This window comes from Pogoniulus pusillus, chromosome 39, assembly GCF_015220805.1.
Source record: "Pogoniulus pusillus isolate bPogPus1 chromosome 39, bPogPus1.pri, whole genome shotgun sequence".
In the NCBI taxonomy this organism is placed as follows: domain Eukaryota; kingdom Metazoa; phylum Chordata; class Aves; order Piciformes; family Lybiidae; genus Pogoniulus; species Pogoniulus pusillus.
The window spans coordinates 7,858,625-7,876,083 of record NC_087302.1 but is presented as its reverse complement, the minus strand read 5'-3'; the positions used below and the strand labels follow the sequence as shown (position 1 = coordinate 7,876,083).

General features: G+C 58.6%; 1 protein-coding gene across 1 annotated transcript; it reads left to right on the top strand.

Annotated features, from left to right (window-relative positions):
- Positions 1-6,335: 6,335 nt before the first annotated feature.
- Positions 6,336-15,136, top strand: RBM15 (RNA binding motif protein 15). Its single transcript, XM_064173493.1, has one exon. The coding sequence runs from the start codon at positions 6,414-6,416 to the stop codon at positions 9,309-9,311; it is 2,898 nt and encodes a 965-aa protein (XP_064029563.1). The 5' UTR covers positions 6,336-6,413; the 3' UTR covers positions 9,312-15,136.
- Positions 15,137-17,459: the final 2,323 nt, after the last annotated feature.

Below are 17,459 nucleotides of genomic sequence, written 5' to 3'. Positions count from 1 at the left end.
GGGCTCAGCTCCCGTGCCCAGGCTGGATCAGGCCCTGCTGACTGCTGAGCTGCCGTTGCCATCTGCTGGCAGGGGGACAGGCAGGGGCTGCCTGCTCCGTTGGGCAGCAGGGGACAGAGCTCCTGGCCATGGGGCTGGGGGCTTGAGGAGGGTGGCAAGAGGCTGGGGAACGCCTGGGTGCCTGGGGCTGCTGAGAGAGGGCATCTGCAACCTTCCTGAGCAACCTGAGGTGCTGGCACAGGCTGCCCAGGGAGGCTGTGGATGCCCTCACCCTGGGGGTGTTCTCAAGGCCAGGCTGGATGAGCAGTTTGGGCTGCTGGGAGGTGTCCCTGAGCTTTAAGGTCCCTTCCAACCCAAACCATTCTATGAGTCCATGCTCTGAGGAGGTTGCTGGGTGGGATGAGCTGCAGGGACCACCCTGAAAGCTGCCCCCAGAGTCCTTAAGGATGGTCCTGGGAGCCTGGCTCTGGGCAGTGGTTAGCCTGAGGACAGGCACAAGGACTTCACCACCTCCCTGGGCAGCCTGTGCCAGTCCCTGGCCTGTCCTAATCTCCAACCTAACCCTTCCCTGGCACAATTTCAGGCCAGTTCCTCTCCTTCTGTCACCTGGGGCTGAGCAGAGCCCAACCCCAGCTGGCTGCAGCCTCCCCTCAGGCAGCTGCAGAGAGCAGTGAGGTCTCCTCTCAGCCTCCTCTTCCCCAGGCTGAACCCCCCCAGCTCCCTCAGCTGCTCCTTCCCAGCCCTGCTCTCCAGACCCTTCCCCACCTTCGCTGCCTTTCTCTGGCCCTGCTGCAGCCTCTCCATGTCCTCCTGGGACTGAGGAGCCCAACCCTGAGCCCAGGATTCCAGCTGTGGCCTCCGCAGCGCCCAGCCCAGGGGCACAGTCCCTGCCCAGCTCCTGCTGCCCACACCAGTGCCACTCCAGGCCAGGCTGTTGATTTCCTCGAGGTGCTGGGAGCTGCCTTGCAGTTGGCTGCCAAACCTCTCCAGCATCCCACGGGGTGGAAGTCGTCCAGGGCTGGGTGGTTTTCTTCCCTGCTGCTGCAGCGATGCTTCAGGGGAAGCTTTCTGCTGCTGCCTGGGTCAGAGGGCACAGCAGCTGGCGGCTGGGCTGGCAGCTGCCATCCCAGGAGGGCTCTTGTGGCCTGGCCTAAGTGGAGCTAATGGATTTCCATGTCTGCAGCGGGCAGCTGGGACACAAACACAGCTCCAGCAAGAGAAGCAGCTCTTGGAATGCAAAGCTGCCAACAAGCAAACGCCTCCCTGCTGGAGATGCTCCCAAGCCTTCTGCCTGCACAGAGCAGCAGAGCTCAGCTTCAGCATCTCCTCCTCTTTACTCCTCCTCCTCCTCACTGGGCAGTTCCTGTAGGATCATCTCCAGACAGGGCTGGAAAACACCACAGCAATGCCCCAGAGAATGGAGTCAGCAGGACCACAGAGCTCCTTTGGCTCTGCAGCACCCAAGCAGCCTCTGGGATGGGCCCAGCTCTGCAGAGGGACTTGGATGCTCCTCTGGGATGGGCCCAGCTCTGCAGAGGGACTTGCATGCTCCTCTGGGATGAGCCCAGCTCTGCAGAAGGACCTGGATGCTCCTTTGGGATGAGCCCAGCCCTGCAGGGGGCCCTGGATGCTCCACTCCCATGGCTCCCAGGTGTAATTAGAGGTTTCTATCTAGGCCAGGGGCTCCAGGGCCATCTGGCACCTTAATTACTCATAGATAGACCCAAGCAGAGGCAGAGCTCTCTGCCTGGCCGGGGCCTGCCGGGGGAGCCCTGCTCACGGCAGGCTGAGGAGGCACAGCCCCCTCCAGAGCCGGGCTCAGAGCGCTGCTGCTGCTGCTGCTGCCGCCGTTGATGCTGCTGCTGCTGCTGCCGCCGTTGATGCTGCTGCTGCTGCTGCCGCCGTTGATGCTGCTGCTGCTGCTGCCGCCGTTGATGCTGCTGCTGCTGCTGCCGCCGTTGATGCTGCTGCTGCTGCCGCCGTTGATGCTGCTGCTGCTGCCGCCGTTGATGCTGCTGCTGCTGCCGCCGTTGATGCTGCTGCTGCTGCCGCCGTTGATGCTGCTGCTGCTGCCGCCGTTGATGCTGCTGCTGCTGCCGCCGTTGATGCTGCTGCTGCCGCCACCAGAGCCTTCCCCCCCCCAGCAGCGCCCCCGGCCCGGGGCTGCAGCAGCAGTGCTTGGTGCAGCAGCGGGGAGAGCCCCGCGGCAGGAGCTGCCCCTCGGCAGGGGCACTGGAGCCAGAGGCAGTGCCCCCGGGAAGTGCCCATCCCTGCGGGCTCTGGCCCAGTGCCCCCCCGAGGTGTCTCCTGTGCCCTGACTGCTCAGCCGAGGAGCTGCAATCTGCCTCTGCTCCCAGCCAGGGGCAGCAGGAGGCAGGGAATGGGTAGGAGCTCAGTGGGCAGGAGTCTCTGCCACCAGCTCTGCAAACCAAACCTGTGGTTTGTTGTGCCAGGGCAGGTCTAGGCTGGATGTGAGGAGGAAGTTGTTGGCAGAGAGAGTGACTGGCACTGGAATGGGCTGCCCAGGGAGGTAGTGGAGGCACTGTCCCTGGAGGTGTTGAAGCAAAGCCTGGCTGAGGTCTGGTTGACTGGATAGGGCTGGGGGATAGGTTGGGCTGGATGAGCTTGGAGCTCTCTGCCAACCTGCTTGATTCTGTGATTCTATGTGCTTGCAGGCCAGTGGAGCTGTGCCAGGCTCCAAGGTGGACCTGAGAGGTGGCAGGAGAGGCTCTCCCAGACAGTCCTGACCTTAGCTAGCCAAGGAGTGAGACCTCAGCTCCCCTGGGGTGCTCTAACAGGGGCCATGGAGAAGAGGAGGCTGAGGGGAGGCTCTCTACAGCTCACTGAATGGAGGTTGGAGCCCGATTGGGGTTGGGCTCTTTTCCCTGCCAACAAGCAACAGGACAAGAGGAAATGGCCTCAGGTTGCCCCAGGGCAGGGTCAGGCTGGCCATGAGGAACACTTTCTTGCCCTTGAGGGTGGTCCAGGCCTGGCCCAGGCTGCCCATGGCAATGGTGGAGTCCCAGAGGGGTTTCAGAGCTGTGGTGCTGAGGGCCACGAGCTGGCAGTGCCCTGGCACTGCTGGGGTGAGGGCTGGCCTGGGTGGTTCTGTGATTCTCCTCCAGCTGAGCCTCCCCAGCAGGGCAGCTGTGAGCAGCTGTGCCCAGCCTGTCTGGCAGTCCTGCTGCCAGGCTCCCCCAGGCTGGTGGTGCTGCCCCTCCAGCACATAGCTCTGCACCACCTCACCCGGGCCACCCAGAGCCCCCAGACACACAGAGCCAGGCAGGTTGGCTCCAAGCTCCTCCAGCCCAACCCAGCCCCCAGCCCTGCCCAGTCACCCAGACCATGGCACTCAGTGCCCCCCAGCCAGGCTTGGCTTCAGCACCCCCAGCCATGGGCACTGCACCACCTCCCTGGGCAGCCCATCCCAGTGCCAATCACTCTCTCTGGGCACAACTTCCTCCTAACATCCACACCATGCCCAGGAGGGGTTGGCAGATCTCCACACAAGGACACTCCACAGCCTCTCCACCACCCTCTCACCAAAGAATTTTCTCCTCATGCTGAGGTAGAACCTCCTGGGGTCCCAGCTTGTGCCCATTGCCCCTTCTCCTGTCACCTGCCACTGCCTGGCACCACCTCCTTGCCCCCCTCAGCCAGAGCTCCCTCTCTGGGGCTGCTCTTTCCCAGGCTGAAGCTGCAGGCTGGGGTGAACTCCAGGCTGGCAGGCAGGAGGAGCTCATCTTCAGCAGCCCCAGGCACATTCCAAGCACAGCTTCCCCCACTCCCCCAGCCCTATATTTAGCCAGCAGCTATTTACCCACGGCTGCAAACCCACCCACAAACTCAGGAGCCTCTGAGTGCCATCTCTGTCAGGAGATGCTGTGACAGGCAGGAAAATGCAGCTTTAATGGCCTCTGCCATCCACGGATCCGATTCGATCCTCCCTGGGGCTGCGGGGGGGGAGGAAAAAACGACCTTGCCGGGGATGGGATCTGATTTCCACCGGGTGCCAGAGGGCACTGCCACCGGGAGGGACACAGCCAGGGAACGTTGTGCTTTCTGCTCTCCTTGTTCCAAGCCACTCAGGCTGTGATGATAAAAGATGGCTCAGGGAGGTGGGGGGGAGCTGGAGCAGTGCTGGCTCGACCAGGCTCTTGCTGCTGCAGTGTGGCTGCAGCTTGTCCCTCTCCACAGGCACTGCTGTGGGGTTGGAGGCATCTCAGAGAGAATCAGAGGGGCTGGGAGGGGCCCCCAGAGGTCGCCCAGCTCAGTGTCCCCCCTGCCAGAGCTGCTTTTGGTATCTTGAGGGAGCCTACAAGAAAGCTGGGGAGGGAGTTTTGAGGCTGCCAGTTTGTGGCAGGACTGGGGGGGATGGAACCAAGCTGGAAATGGGGAGAGCAGCCTGGGGTCAGGGAGAAGTTGTTCAGCAGGTGAGAGCCTGGAAGGGGCTGCCCAGGGAGGTGGTTGAGGCTTCATCCCTGGAGGTGCTTCAGGCCAGGCTGGACGAGGCTGTGGGCAGCCTGCTCTGATGTGAGGTGTCCCTGCCCACGGCAGGGGACTGGAACTGGATGAGCTTTGAGGTCCCCTCCAACCCTGCCTGGTTCAATGATCCTATGGTGAGACTCTGGGCAGCCTGAGCTAGGGTAGGGTGTTCCTGCCCATGGCAGAGGAGCTGGAACTGGGTGAGCCTTGTGGGCATGGAATAGAATCACTGAACCAGGCAGGTTGGCAGAGAGCTCCAAGCTCCTCCAGCCCAGCCTAGCCCCCAGCCCTGCCCAGTCACCCAGACCATGGCACTCACTGCCCCAGCCAGGCTTGGCTTCAGCACCCCCAGGGGGGACTCCACCACCTCCCTGGGCAGCCCATTCCAGTGCCAATCACTCTCTCTGCTAACAGCTTCCTCCTCACATCCAGCCTGGACCTGCCCTGGCACAGCTTGAGGCTGTGTCCCCTTCTTCTGTCCCTGGCTGCCTGGCAGCAGAGCCCAACCCCACCTGGCTGCAGCCTCCCCTCCAGAGGAGGAGACTCCACAACCTCTCCGGGCAGCCTGCCCCAGGCCAGCAGCCGCCTCGCACCGAAGAGGTTTGTCCTCACGCTGCGGGCAGCAGGAACCTGCCAGCGCCGCCGCCGCTCCCTGCGAGGCTGCCCGCGGCAGCGCTGCAGCAACAGGGCGAGGAGGTGCGGCCGCGACAGGCGGCCCCGGCCCCGCTCCCGCGCAGCCTCCCGCACCGGAGACCCCAGGGGGGCAGGGCAGGGCCGGGCGCACGGGGGGGTCACGCCGGGACTCCCACAGCCGCCACAGCAGCGCCTGGCAAGGACACGGGCGGACAGCAGAACGCCGCCCCCCAAACGCTCCTTTCCCCCCCTCGGCGGCGTTTATTCCTCGGAGGCGGCGGCGGCGGCGGCTGCTGCTGCTGCCGTCGCTGTCGCTGCTGCTGCTGTCGCTGCCGCTGCGGCTGCGTGTCCGCGGGCTGCGGGGACTGCCCGAGCGCGAACAACCTGCGCCCGTTCCGCGCCGCCACCCGCGGGCTGAGCGCCCAGCGGCGGCCGCACAGCGAGCTCTGCCGGGGAACCGCCCTCCTTCCATCCCCGCCCAATCAGCGCCACAACAGATCTGACTGATAGCCGCTTTAGCCTATCAGCAGGCTACCTGATCGCGCCCAATCAGGTGGCTGGGGAGATTTTCCTCGCCCAATGATGAATGCAGAACGGGGCTCGGGCAGCAGCCCGCGCTTGTCCGGGAGTGGCGTAGATTTCGGCCAATCAGAGCCTCGCAGAGGTTCTCTGTGGCCAATGAGGGCAGGGGACGGGGAAAGAGCAGCTCGCGAGAAGTTTTGGGGGACGCTGGGAACCCGCGTGCGGGCGAGCGGGCCAATGGGAGCCGTGGGGCGGAGCCGCAGCGGGACCAGTATGACTGGCAGGTACAAGAGCCAATCAAAAGGAGGAGCCGAGTTCGGCGCCATGCCCATCGAGCAGGGGAAATTCGCCTGTGGCCGTACGATTGCGATCGACGGAGAGGCAGACCCAATCAGAACGCGGCGCCCTTTCTAACCGCCCAATGAGCGAGCGGGGCGGGGCGGCAGGGGCGGGCTGCATTTCCCGCCCCCTCCCCTCGGGCGCGCGAGGCCGGCGGGCGGAAGGACAGCCCACGGAGCCAATCGGAAATGGAGGAGGGGGCAGTGGGCGGGCCTTCCGCCCGGCGGGGGCGAGGCGCGGGGGGGTGACGCTGCCGGCGGCCAATGAGAGCCGCGGACGGCGCCGAGCGGCCAATGGGCGCCCGCGGGGCGGGGCTCGCTGCGGCCGCGGCTGCCAAGATGGCGGCTGGTGCGTGAGCGCCGCGGTCAGTCAGTCGGTGAGGCCGCCGGCGGGAGCAGCGCCGGTGGCGGGAGGGGGCCCCGCCGCCCGCCGCCATGAAGGGCAAGGAACGCTCGCCCGCCAAAGCCAAGCGTTCGCGGGGCGGCGGCGGCGAGGACTCGGCGTCCTCCTCCTCGTCGACGCGGGGCGAGCGGAGCAGCAAGAAGCCGAGCGGCTCCGGCGGCTCCAACGGCAGCGGCGGGAAAGCGGCGGCCGCGGCGGCCTCCAACGAGAGCAACAGCGGGAGCAGCCGGCGCGTGTCGCACCCGGACAAGGCCAGCCGCGCCGGGAGCCGAGAGTACGAGAGCGGGGCGGCGGCGGCGGCGAGCGGCGGGGGCAGCCGGCACAGCTACGGCAGCGGTAAAACAGCGGAGGCGTCGCGGAGCAGCAGCAGCCGCAGCGGTGGCGGTGAGTCCCGGGCACCGGCAGCGGTTCCTTCCTCCTCTTCCTCCGAGTCGGGCGGCGGCGGCGGGGAGTACAAGACGCTGAAGATCAGCGAGCTGGGGTCGGCGCTGAGCGACGAGGCGGTGGAGGATGGACTCTTCCACGAGTTCAAGCGCTTCGGCGACGTGAGCGTGAAGATCAGCCGCCTCCCGCCCGGCACCGGCGCTGCCGACGAACGCGTGGCCTTTGTCAACTTCCGCCGGCCCGAGGATGCCCGAGCCGCCAAACACGCCCGCGGCCGCCTCGTTCTCTACGACCGCCCGCTGAAGATCGAGGCCGTGTACGTCGGGAGCGGCGGAGGGAGCGGCCGGCGCCGCAGCAGCCGTTCCCCGGCCTTGCTGGACAAGGAGTCTCCTTACGGCGCGGCAGCCGTAGGGGTGGCCGCAGCGGCGGCAGCTGCGGTTCGGCACCCTGCGGCTGGGGCGACGCAGAGGGCTTTGTCGCCCGCCGGCAGCGGCGGGGCCCTGGGTTACCGTGACTACCGGCTGCAGCAGCTCGCCCTGGGCCGCTTGCCGCCTCCGCCCCCTCTGCCCCGGGAGCTGGAGAGGGAGAGGGACTACGGGGGGTTCTACGAGGCGAGAGTGCGGCCGGCCTACGGGCTGGAGCGGGTGGCCGGGGTGGCTGCCGCCGGGGGGTTTCGCGGAGGCGGCGGCGGCGGCGCTGGAGCGGCCGGCGAGGAGGAGATCAGCCCCGAGGACGATCAGAGAGCCAACCGCACCTTGTTCCTGGGCAACCTGGACATCACCGTCAGCGAGTCCGACCTGCGGCGAGCGTTTGACCGTTTCGGGGTCATCACCGAGGTGGACATCAAGCGGCCGGGGCGGGGCCAGACCAGCACCTACGGTTTCCTTAAGTTTGAGAACCTGGACATGGCTCACAGGGCCAAGCTGGCCATGTCGGGGAAGGTGCTCCTGAGGAACCCCATCAAGATCGGGTATGGGAAAGCTACTCCCACTACCAGGCTTTGGGTGGGGGGCCTCGGGCCTTGGGTTCCGCTGGCTGCCCTGGCCAGGGAGTTCGATCGCTTCGGCACCATCCGCACCATCGACTACCGCAAAGGGGATTCCTGGGCCTACATCCAGTACGAGAGCCTGGACGCGGCGCAGGCAGCCTGCACCCACATGCGAGGCTTTCCCCTGGGGGGCCCCGACCGCCGCCTCCGCGTGGACTTTGCCGACACCGAGCACCGCTACCAGCAGCCCTACCTGCAGCCCCTGCCCCTGCCGCCCGCCGCTCATTACGAGCTGGTGGCGGAGGCGGCTGCCTTCGGGGCTCACCGGGGAGCCCCACCCGATCCTCTGCGGGGGGCCCGGGACAGGACGCCTCCGTTGCTCTATAGAGACCGCGACAGAGATCTTTATGCCGAGGCAGAGTGGGTGCCTCCCCCACCCCCTGTGCGGGACAGGAGTAACCGGGCAGCTGCCTATGACCCACTGGAAAGCCTTGAACGCCGCCGGGATGGTTGGTCCTTGGAGAGGGACCGAGGGGAGAGGGAATTGGGCAGTAGTAGTAGGGAGCAGCCTAGGAAACGTAGGCTGGCGGAGGACGGAGGCCGGCACTTGGATCGCTCTCCGGACAGCGAGCGCTCCTCTTCCTCCCGCAAGCGCCACTGTTTAACCACCACCTCGCCCCCCGACCGCAGCCCCGAGCTCCTGGCCGGGAGGGAGCGTTACGGTAGCGACCTGGAGCGCTCATCCTCTCGTTTGCTCCTCTTGGAGCGACCTTCTCCCGTCCGGGAATCGCGGAGGGGCAGCCTGGAGCGGGGCCAGAACGAGAAACGCGACCGCAAGAACTCGGCGGAACGGGAGCGGAAGCACCGCGCCGGTGCCGGCGCCGCCGCCGTGGCCGCGCAGGAGTGCAAGAGCCCGGCCAAAAAGGACGAGCGTGCGGCGGAGGGAGGCGCAGGAGGAGGCTCCCGCCTCAAACCTCCCCCTCAGAAACAGCAGCAGGACGGCGCGGCCCAAGCCGGCGGAGCCCCCAAGCTCTGCCTGGCTTGGCAAGGGATGCTCCTGCTGAAGAACAGCAACTTCCCGTCCAACATGCACCTGCTGCAGGGGGACCTCGGCGTGGCCAGCAGCCTGCTGGTGGAGGGAGCGACTGGCGGCAAAGTGGCTCAGCTCAAGATCACTCAGCGGCTTCGCCTGGACCAGCCCAAGCTGGACGAGGTCAACCGACGCATCAAAGTGGCGGGACCCAACGGCTACGCCATCCTCTTGGCCGTGCCCGGCGCCTCGGACAGCCGCTCCTCAGCCGCAGCTGCCGAGGCTGCTGCCACCACCACCTCCACGCAGCGGCCGCTCAGGAATCTGGTGTCCTACCTAAAGCAAAAGCAGGCTGCTGGGGTGATCAGCCTGCCCGTGGGGGGCAACAAAGACAAGGAGAACAGCGGGGTCCTGCACGCCTTCCCCCCCTGCGATTTCTCCCAGCAGTTCCTTGACTCCACGGCCAAGGCCTTGGCCAAATCAGAGGACGACTATTTGGTCATGATCATTGTCCGGGGGGCATCCTAATAAGACCCTTCCTGGTGTTCTCTGTACCCAACCCTGCCTCCTCTTCCTCCTCCTCCCCTTCCTCCTCCTCCTCCTCCTCCACACAGCCCCTCCAGCGTGTGCCAGGTGCTATGGGATACAGCCTTAGCCAGCCCTGTCGTGGTTTCGAGTTAGAGCTTTGTTTCTAGGTGACTTATTTTTCCCCCTCTCCCCACCCCAGCCTGCTTTGTTGTGGTGTTGGTTGGTTTTTGGGGGGTTTACTTTTTACTTTTCCCTCTGTTCCTGCATTTTTCTCTCCAGTTAGAAGCCAGAATGGTTGGGTTTAGCCAGTAGTGTGAGTAGGATGCTTTGAGGATTCCTCCCCTCCTGTTGTTGGGGCAGAGCAGGGAAGGTGGCAGGGAAGTGAGGCCTGCTTTGATTTACATAAACCAAAAAGGAGAAAAAGAAATGAGGGGGGGGGAGAGAAAAAAACCCACCCAACAAACCCCTAGGGGAGGGAGGGGGTGAGGAAGGTTACACTTCCTTATTTTTGGTCTTGTTTTTTCCTTTCCCCCTTCGTTTTGGTGTCCTTTTGTCATTTCATGGGTTTTTAAAGGCTCATCCTGGATCAAGTGGCAAAGCTGAAAGAGCAGATTGGAAGCACTCAAGCAGCTGAAAGTGTGGGGCCAAAGGGGAAGGGGGGGGGCAAAAAATCTCACCCATAAAGTCCCACCCTGGTGTCAACTCCCTTTTTTTTTGCGGGGGGGGAGCTTTAATTATTTGATGTTTTGAATCCTTCATCTTTTCTAAGAGCCTCAGGCCAGAGACCTTTTGGCCTGCATGATCTCCTCCCTCCTTCCTTCACCCCCACATCAGGAAGCCAAAGGGTTGGAGGTTGATTGCTCCTTCAGGTGCCCAGCACCTGCTGTCTGCTCCAGGGTGGGGGCAGAACATTTTGGGGAAGTCCTTTTCAAGTGGAAGCATTTTTTTATCCACTGCTCCCCTCCTCAAACTGCATGCACTGAAAGGAAGCTTTTGGCTCTTGGGGTTTATTTTTACCACAAATGATTCCTCCTCTTTTTTAAGAAGTAAATCCTGTGAGTTGTATCCCATAATATGCACTTTTGGGTTTGTAGCAGTGGCAACAGTCGTTGGTTGCTAGCTGAGGGCATTGTAACTGTCTGGTGGTGGGGCAGGATTCAAGGAGGTGCTCTCACTTAGCTCCTGGGTTTTGGCTTTTTCCTGCCTTTTGAGGGGGGAGGTTTTTTGTTTCCCTTCCTTCTCCTCCTTCCCTTCTCCAGCCACGAGCTGCAGGTACAGGGAGGGGAGGCTGTTTGGTGCCACAGTGCAAACTCTTCAGCTTCTCTCTCCAGGGATGGTTTCTAATTCTGTGATAATTTAATTACATTCAAGTTCTCATTAACTTTCAGTTCTTTTTCCCCCCCCTTTAACTTCTTTGTTAATAGCAAGAAACTGCTGCCTGCTGCCAAGGGCCTCTTGGGCTACGCTGCCCTGGGCATTACATGAGGTTTAGCCTTTGAAAGTTGCCTTCTTTTAGCACCTTGGAAGAAGCAGTCAGGGTTCACCCCCCCCCAAGATGCTGATGTTTTCCATTCTCAAAAGGAAACATTTTGGCTTTTTCCAAAGAACTTAGTTCAGGTTTTTTTCCCCCTCCCTTTATTGGACACTTTCCTCCAGCTCCATCAGGTGTTGAGGAGGGAAGAAGGGATCTGAATCCCTGTTGTTTTGTTTGCCAGTCAAAAGGATGCTGCAGCAAGCTGCTGATCTGAGAGGTCCATCTGCCTGTAGCTGTTTACAGACCTCCCCCCCAAATTGTAACCTTGCACTTAACCCCCCCCACCCCACCCCCTGTTGTAGCCTTGCACTTAGCCGCGTTTGCAGGGAGCTGGGCGCTGGAGAGCGATGCTGCTTCCCTCGGCCAAGCCTCCCCCGTGTTCCTCAGCCCCTTGATAAAGGGACGAGTTGAACTCTGCTTCCAGTGACACCCGAATGACAAAGGGACAAGTTGATTGCTTTCTTCAGTGCTGCAAAGAATCAAGTTGAAAATGCAGGAGGAGAAAAGGTCCTGAATGTGTTTGCTGGGTGCAGTGGCTCTGATCTCCCTCGCTTCAGAGCTGCTGTCGCTGACCCAGTAGTACCCCTGTGCTGTGCTGAACCGAACCCACCTGGGTTCAGGTGAGGCTTTGATTCCCTTGAGCTGACCTCCATGAGTAGATTTAGTGGCCCAAGCGTGCTGGGGAGCAGAGAACCTGAATGTGGCAGCACAGCTTGAGCTGGGCTTATTTATTTCTTTGTAGTGGCTTTTTCTTTCCGAAGGGAAAGGTCCAAACCTCATTTAATGCTCTGAGACGTTTAGAGGGTCAAATCCCAGCGTTTTGCTGGGTTGCTGCCCTCCAGTGTGAATGTGATGGCAGACTCCAGCTGTTCCTCTTCCTATTAACAAGGAGGCTTCCTCCCAAATGACACTGCTAAAGCCAACGTCGATGTTTTAGGAGGGGCAGAGCCTTCACCAGCACCACCTCAGCAAAGAACCCTGGCAGGTGCCTGGCGGCGAGCGAGCAACAAACACCCAACTCCCCAGGGGTGCTGCTTGTGCTTGGAGCTGGATTTTCTTGGTGCATCTGACCCAAGTGACTTTTTTAAAGGCCAAAAGACTGAGAATTCAAACCTGGCCAAGACCACCTAAAACCCCCACCCCAGCAGCTCTGATGCTTGTGTCTAACCCTTCAGCTGGCGGAGGAAGGTGTTTGTTGGGCCGACGCGCGGCAGGCACCTGCTTCTAAATCCCCTCCAACTTGGGCTCAGCAGAGCTCCTCGAAGCCGACTCAGTGTGGGAAGCCTTTGGGAAGAACACCCCGGGTGCAATTCCAGGTTTTGCCTGTAACACAGTGGTGGTTGTATCTGCCATGGGCCTTCTAGGGATGAAAATGGTTCTGTGCTGGAGGCTAGGAAGGAGCGGGCGAGGCTGCCTTTGGCTCCAGGTTTCCTGGTGGTTTACTGGGGGGTGTCCCTGCTCCTTTCAGTCTGGTTTCTGTGTGGTTGCTGCTCTGTTTTGTAAGCAAAGGTTTTTACACACCCTCTGAGGGTTCTTAAAACGTAGTTGGCTGGCAAGAGTGGGGTTTGTATTCAATGACTCTGCCAGCGCTGAGGCTTCCCCTGCGGCTCAGTGGGTTCTGCTTCGCTCCGCGGTGGAATCAGTGCCCGCTGAGTCGGCTCAGCCCAGGCTGAGCAGGAGGAGAAGGCTGTGTTTGACACCACCTCTGTGTAGAGCAAAGCAGATGCAGCAGCCTGGAGCTCTCCTGTTTGTGTTTGGCATTGTGATGTCGCTCAGTACTTCTCCTGCCCATGGGGGTGCAGCTGCTGTCCCTCTCCATTTCATTCGGTTGGTTGAATTAAGCGTGGAAAAAGGATGTCCTTTTCCTCAATCATTTCATAGCCAAGGCTTAAAGCTTTGGGGAAAGAACCTCAAATGACTCAGACCTTTTTGTTTAAAGCTTTTTAGTCGTTTTGTTTTGTGGTTTTTTGTTTTGTGTTTTGGTTTGGTTTGAATTGGAAACTTTACGCAACTTCCTTGGCTGGCAGCCAGTGGCTTTGTTTGCTCCCTTCTGGTGTCAGGCACTGCTGGGGCTGTGGGTGAGCTGTCGTGACCCACTCTGGGATCCCCGAGGCTGTGGCTCCCTGCTCTGGGCTCCCTGAGGCTCTGGCCCTGCTCTGGGCTCCCTGAGGCTGTGGCCACCCACTCTGGGCTCCCCGAGGCTGCGGTCCCCTCTCTCAGAGGCTGCCAGTTACAAGTTCTACCACATCCTTAGCGTTGGTGAGAGGGCAGAAGGCTTTACCCTGGCCAAGCAGCCTGAGCTTTCTCTCTCTCTCTCTCAATTGCTCAAGGATGTTAGAGGGTTGAAGTGTTTGGTGACAACTTGCTCAGCCCCTGTGGAGGGAGGCAGAGTTTGACACCTCTTGCTTTGAGGACCCATCTGGTCGGTGGTAACCGAGGTGAGAGGCCCAAAGGGAGGAGAAACAAACCCAAAATGGGAAGATAGGTTCAAAGAAAAAAACCCAAACCTCTGAGGACTCAGGGAAAAATGTCTTGGAAAAGTCCTTGTTCCTGGCTTAAAGCAAAGCAGTGTTGAGGGCAGTGTTCCTGAGGAGGCTGCTGCTGAGGAGAGCCAAGAGTGGAGGGAATTCTTGCCATGGACTTGGAGAGCTTTTGGGGTTCTTTCCCCTTCTATTCTCCCCTTTCTTTGTTCCTCTGCAGCTATCCCTAAAGTGAAGGATGAGCTCATTTGGTTTGTGTCAGGCTTCAAAGCAGTCCCCAGGGAATGGTTCCTGGAACATTTCAACCTGCTGCAGTTTTGCTGGTGTGGAAATGACGATGCCTGGATTTAGGAACAGTTGTCAATGGTGGGAGATGTGTCTTGGATTTGAGCTTTTCCTCTTGGGAATTTGCCTGCCTGTAGAATCCTACAGCAGAAACGAGAGCAGAAGAGCAAAAATCTCTAGACTACAATTCAGCCTTTTGCCTCCAGGAAATGCTCTTTGGAGGGGAAAAACCCAACTGAATTCTTAGGGTTGGGATTTCTTTTGGTGTTTTTTTTTGACCTGGTTGAATTCTTTTGATGTTCTCCCACTTGGTCAATGGAAGTTGACTGCTCAGCAGTACTGTAAAGGACTTTTGAGTCTAATCTTGGTGCCCTGCAGTGCTTGGGATGCTTCTCTCCATCTCATTTTGAGGTGTTTTGGTGGTTTGTTTGGTTTGTTGGGTTGGGTTTTTTTCCCTGGTGCCTGACAGGTGGTTTTGGTGCTTTTGTTTTTGAAGCCTTCCCCCTTCAAGTAGAATATTGAGAGGGGCTTCATTGCTCTTTTGTGTTGATCTGGATGCTGTAAGGAGGAGGGGATGGGAAGGGGAAAAAACCTCCAAAACCCAACCCAAAATAACCTAACCCAAACCAGGAGCAAATTCTGTTGTGTAACATTTCCCTCTTGCAAAGCCAAGCTGGTGGAGTGGCAGAATACAAATTATGATGGGAGGTAACCCACCCCAAGCTCTTTAAATGAAACCCCAAACCCAACAAAGTAAATAAAAATCAAAACAGCAAAAGAAAAAAAAACAGCAAAATAAAAAAATCAAAGAGCAAAATAGAATCAAAATGGAAAGAGGAAAACAATAAAGAGGAAATCAAAATCAAAAGAGCAAAACAATAAAAGAGGAAATTGAAATCAAGAGAGGAAATTAAAATCAAAAGAGCAAAACAATCAAAATAGCAAAACAAATCCCAAATCAAATCAAAAGAGCAAAACCCAAATCCCAAATCAAAAGAGGAAACCCAAATCCCAAATGAAAAGAGCAAAACCCAAATCAAAGAGCAAACCCAAACCCCAAATCAAATCAAAAGAGCAAACCCAAGCCCCAAATCCAAACAATGAAGCAAACCAAAGCCACCAAATTAAAACAGCAAACCAAGACACCCCAGTGGCCCTTTGGGCCAAGAAGCTGTTGGCTTGATGTGAAGTTTTCCATCCTAAGGGCCTGGTGAATGCAAGAAAAGTTTTTCTCTGGTTAATATTTGTGCAGTTCACTAAACCCCAAACAAAGGCAGCTTTAAAAGGGTTACAACCCCCAACCCTCCAACCCTTCAGTTGTGTATCTGCTACTGGGATGCCAATTTGCCCCTGTGTTCAGTGGGGAAACAACCCAAGCCATGACTGAATGATGACCTCTTTGCTTTGTGCTGTGCACACAACATTGCTGGGGAGGAAAAAAAAAACCCAACAACCCAAAAGAGTCAAAGGAGTTACCTTTTTGATGGCTCACACAGCTTAAAAGACAACAAAAATAATCCCCCCCCCCCAAAAAAAAAACCCAACCCACCCAAGCAGCTGTCACTCTAAGCTGTGCAGCTCCCAGAGTTGAGCTGATTTTGGTTCCCTTCTAAATAAATTGTTTCATTTGAGGAGAAAACAAAACAAAACCAAAACACCAAATTGGGTTTCTGCCTGCAAGGGAATTGGTGGCAGACTTGGTTGGATGGAGGAGGAGGATAGATGGATGAAAGAGGAGGAGGAGAATGGTTGGAGGAGGAAGAGGAGAGGTATTTTTTTTACCTTGCTGCTCGGTGCTTTGGTCTCTGCTAGCTGTTGGGTTCCTGGTCAGGGAGAAGCAACAATTTGGTGATGTGGTTTTGTGGTTGGTTTTTGGTTGTTTTTTTACCAGCCTGGTGTACCAAAACCTGAAGAAAACAAACAAACAAAAGAGTTGTTTCACCTTGCTCTGTGGTATCCCCTCCTTGGTTTTGCAATGAGAGGAGGGAAAATATAGATATAGATATATCTAAACCAGAGGTTGACTTGCTGCTTCTCTCTCCTCGCCTTGGCCAGGGCTGCTTCTCTCTCCTCGCCTTGGCCAGGGCTGCTTCTCTCTCCTCGCCTTGGCCAGGGCTGCTTCTCTCTCTCCTCGCCTTGGCCAGGGCTGCTTCTCTCTCTCCTCGCCTTGGCCAGGGCTGCTTCTCTCTCTCCTCGCCTTGGCCAGGGCTGCTTCTCTCTCTCCTCGCCTTGGCCAGGGCTGCTTCTCTCTCTCCTCGCCTTGGCCAGGGCTGCTTCTCTCTCTCCTCGCCTTGGCCAGGGCTGCTTCTCTCTCTCCTCGCCTTGGCCAGGGCTGCTTCTCTCTCTCCTCGCCTTGGCCAGGGCTGCTTCTCTCTCTCCTCGCCTTGGCCAGGGCTGCTTCTCTCTCTCCTCGCCTTGGCCAGGGCTGCTTCTCTCTCTCCTCGCCTTGGCCAGGGCTGCTTCTCTCTCTCCTCGCCTTGGCCAGGGCTGCTTCTCTCTCTCCTCGCCTTGGCCAGGGCTGCTTTTCCCTCCTCACCTTGATGAGGAAAATGGTGCTTGATGCTGGCATGCAAGAAGCAGGGGAGGGAAGGGGCATAAAACCCCTCACCCCTGCACCTCAGAACCGTATCCCAGGTCTGGGACTTCGCTGGTTTGGAAGAGCTGTGGAGTTCCTGACTCCTTTTTTTTTTTTTTTTTTTTTGGCCTTTTATTTTTTTCAGTTGGTGATTTGTTGACCCTCTCCCCCTTCCCTCCCTCCCCTCCCCCCCCCCCATCCAAAACACCTTTGCCTTTAGTTCTGGTTCTTTGCTTTGTTTGTTTCTGATGAGTTTGAAGAGAGAAAAAAAAAACACAAACAAAAAAAAAAAAGTTGGTGGTTGCTTCTTTGGTACTTTGCACGTCCTGAAAAACAAACAAACAAACTAAACCCAAGAGAGGAAAAAAAAAAAAAAAGAGTCTTTTAAAAGGTGCTTTGCTAAAAGTGATGCTAAATAAAACCTTTGCCTGCCACACTCGAGCTGCTCCTCCATCTCCGGGGGCTTCGCGGCGCTGCTGGGGTTCAGCGCTGGACCGGACGAAGAGAATCCTGAGAGCGAGAGGCCAAAAGCAAACAACACTTTTGGTTGGTTGGTTGATTGATCTACCTTTTATTTCTTCTTTTGTTGTTGGTTTTTTTGTTGGTTGGTTGTTTTTTTTGGTGGTTGACCAGTTTGGAAGCCAAACCAACCACGGATGTGCATGCAGCCCTGCTCCTGTCCCGGGTTCCCGCGGTCGCCTCGCTCTCTGGTGCCGGTGAGAGGATAAAAAGCAACCCAAAAGCAGCACCCCTCAAAAAACAACCAAACACCTCCCCCCAAACAAAAACACTGATCCCACACACACATGTACAGAGGCAGCTTGGAAAAAAAAAAGTGCTTGCTGCCCTCTCTCCTGGTGTTAACTCTTTGTGGGGGTTGCCGAGAGCTGTGTGGAAAAGCGGTGCCGGTGCAGAGGTCGACTCCGTGTTTGCCGCGGGAGGACTTCGGGGCGCAGCGGAGCGACGGCGAGCGGCGAGAGGAGGCTGACACTGCTGCATCCTTGGCTTCAGAACCCTCCCTCCTGGTGGCTGTGCTTTGGTTAGAGTTTTAATGTGACGTGCAGCTGGAAGACACCTGTGCAAGTGGCAGCTTTTTGCCCTCTGGTTCGCCTTTGACGCGCTTTGCCGACCTCTCCCGCGGACGCAGGACCTGCAGCCCTTGCAGGATTCGGTGCTTGGCTGTGGGAGCCTTTCCAGCAAAGGAGGCCGTGGTTGTCCTCTGCAAGGTTCCTGGGGCAGAGAGCTCTCTAAATCCCTCAGCCAGGTAAGGGGGG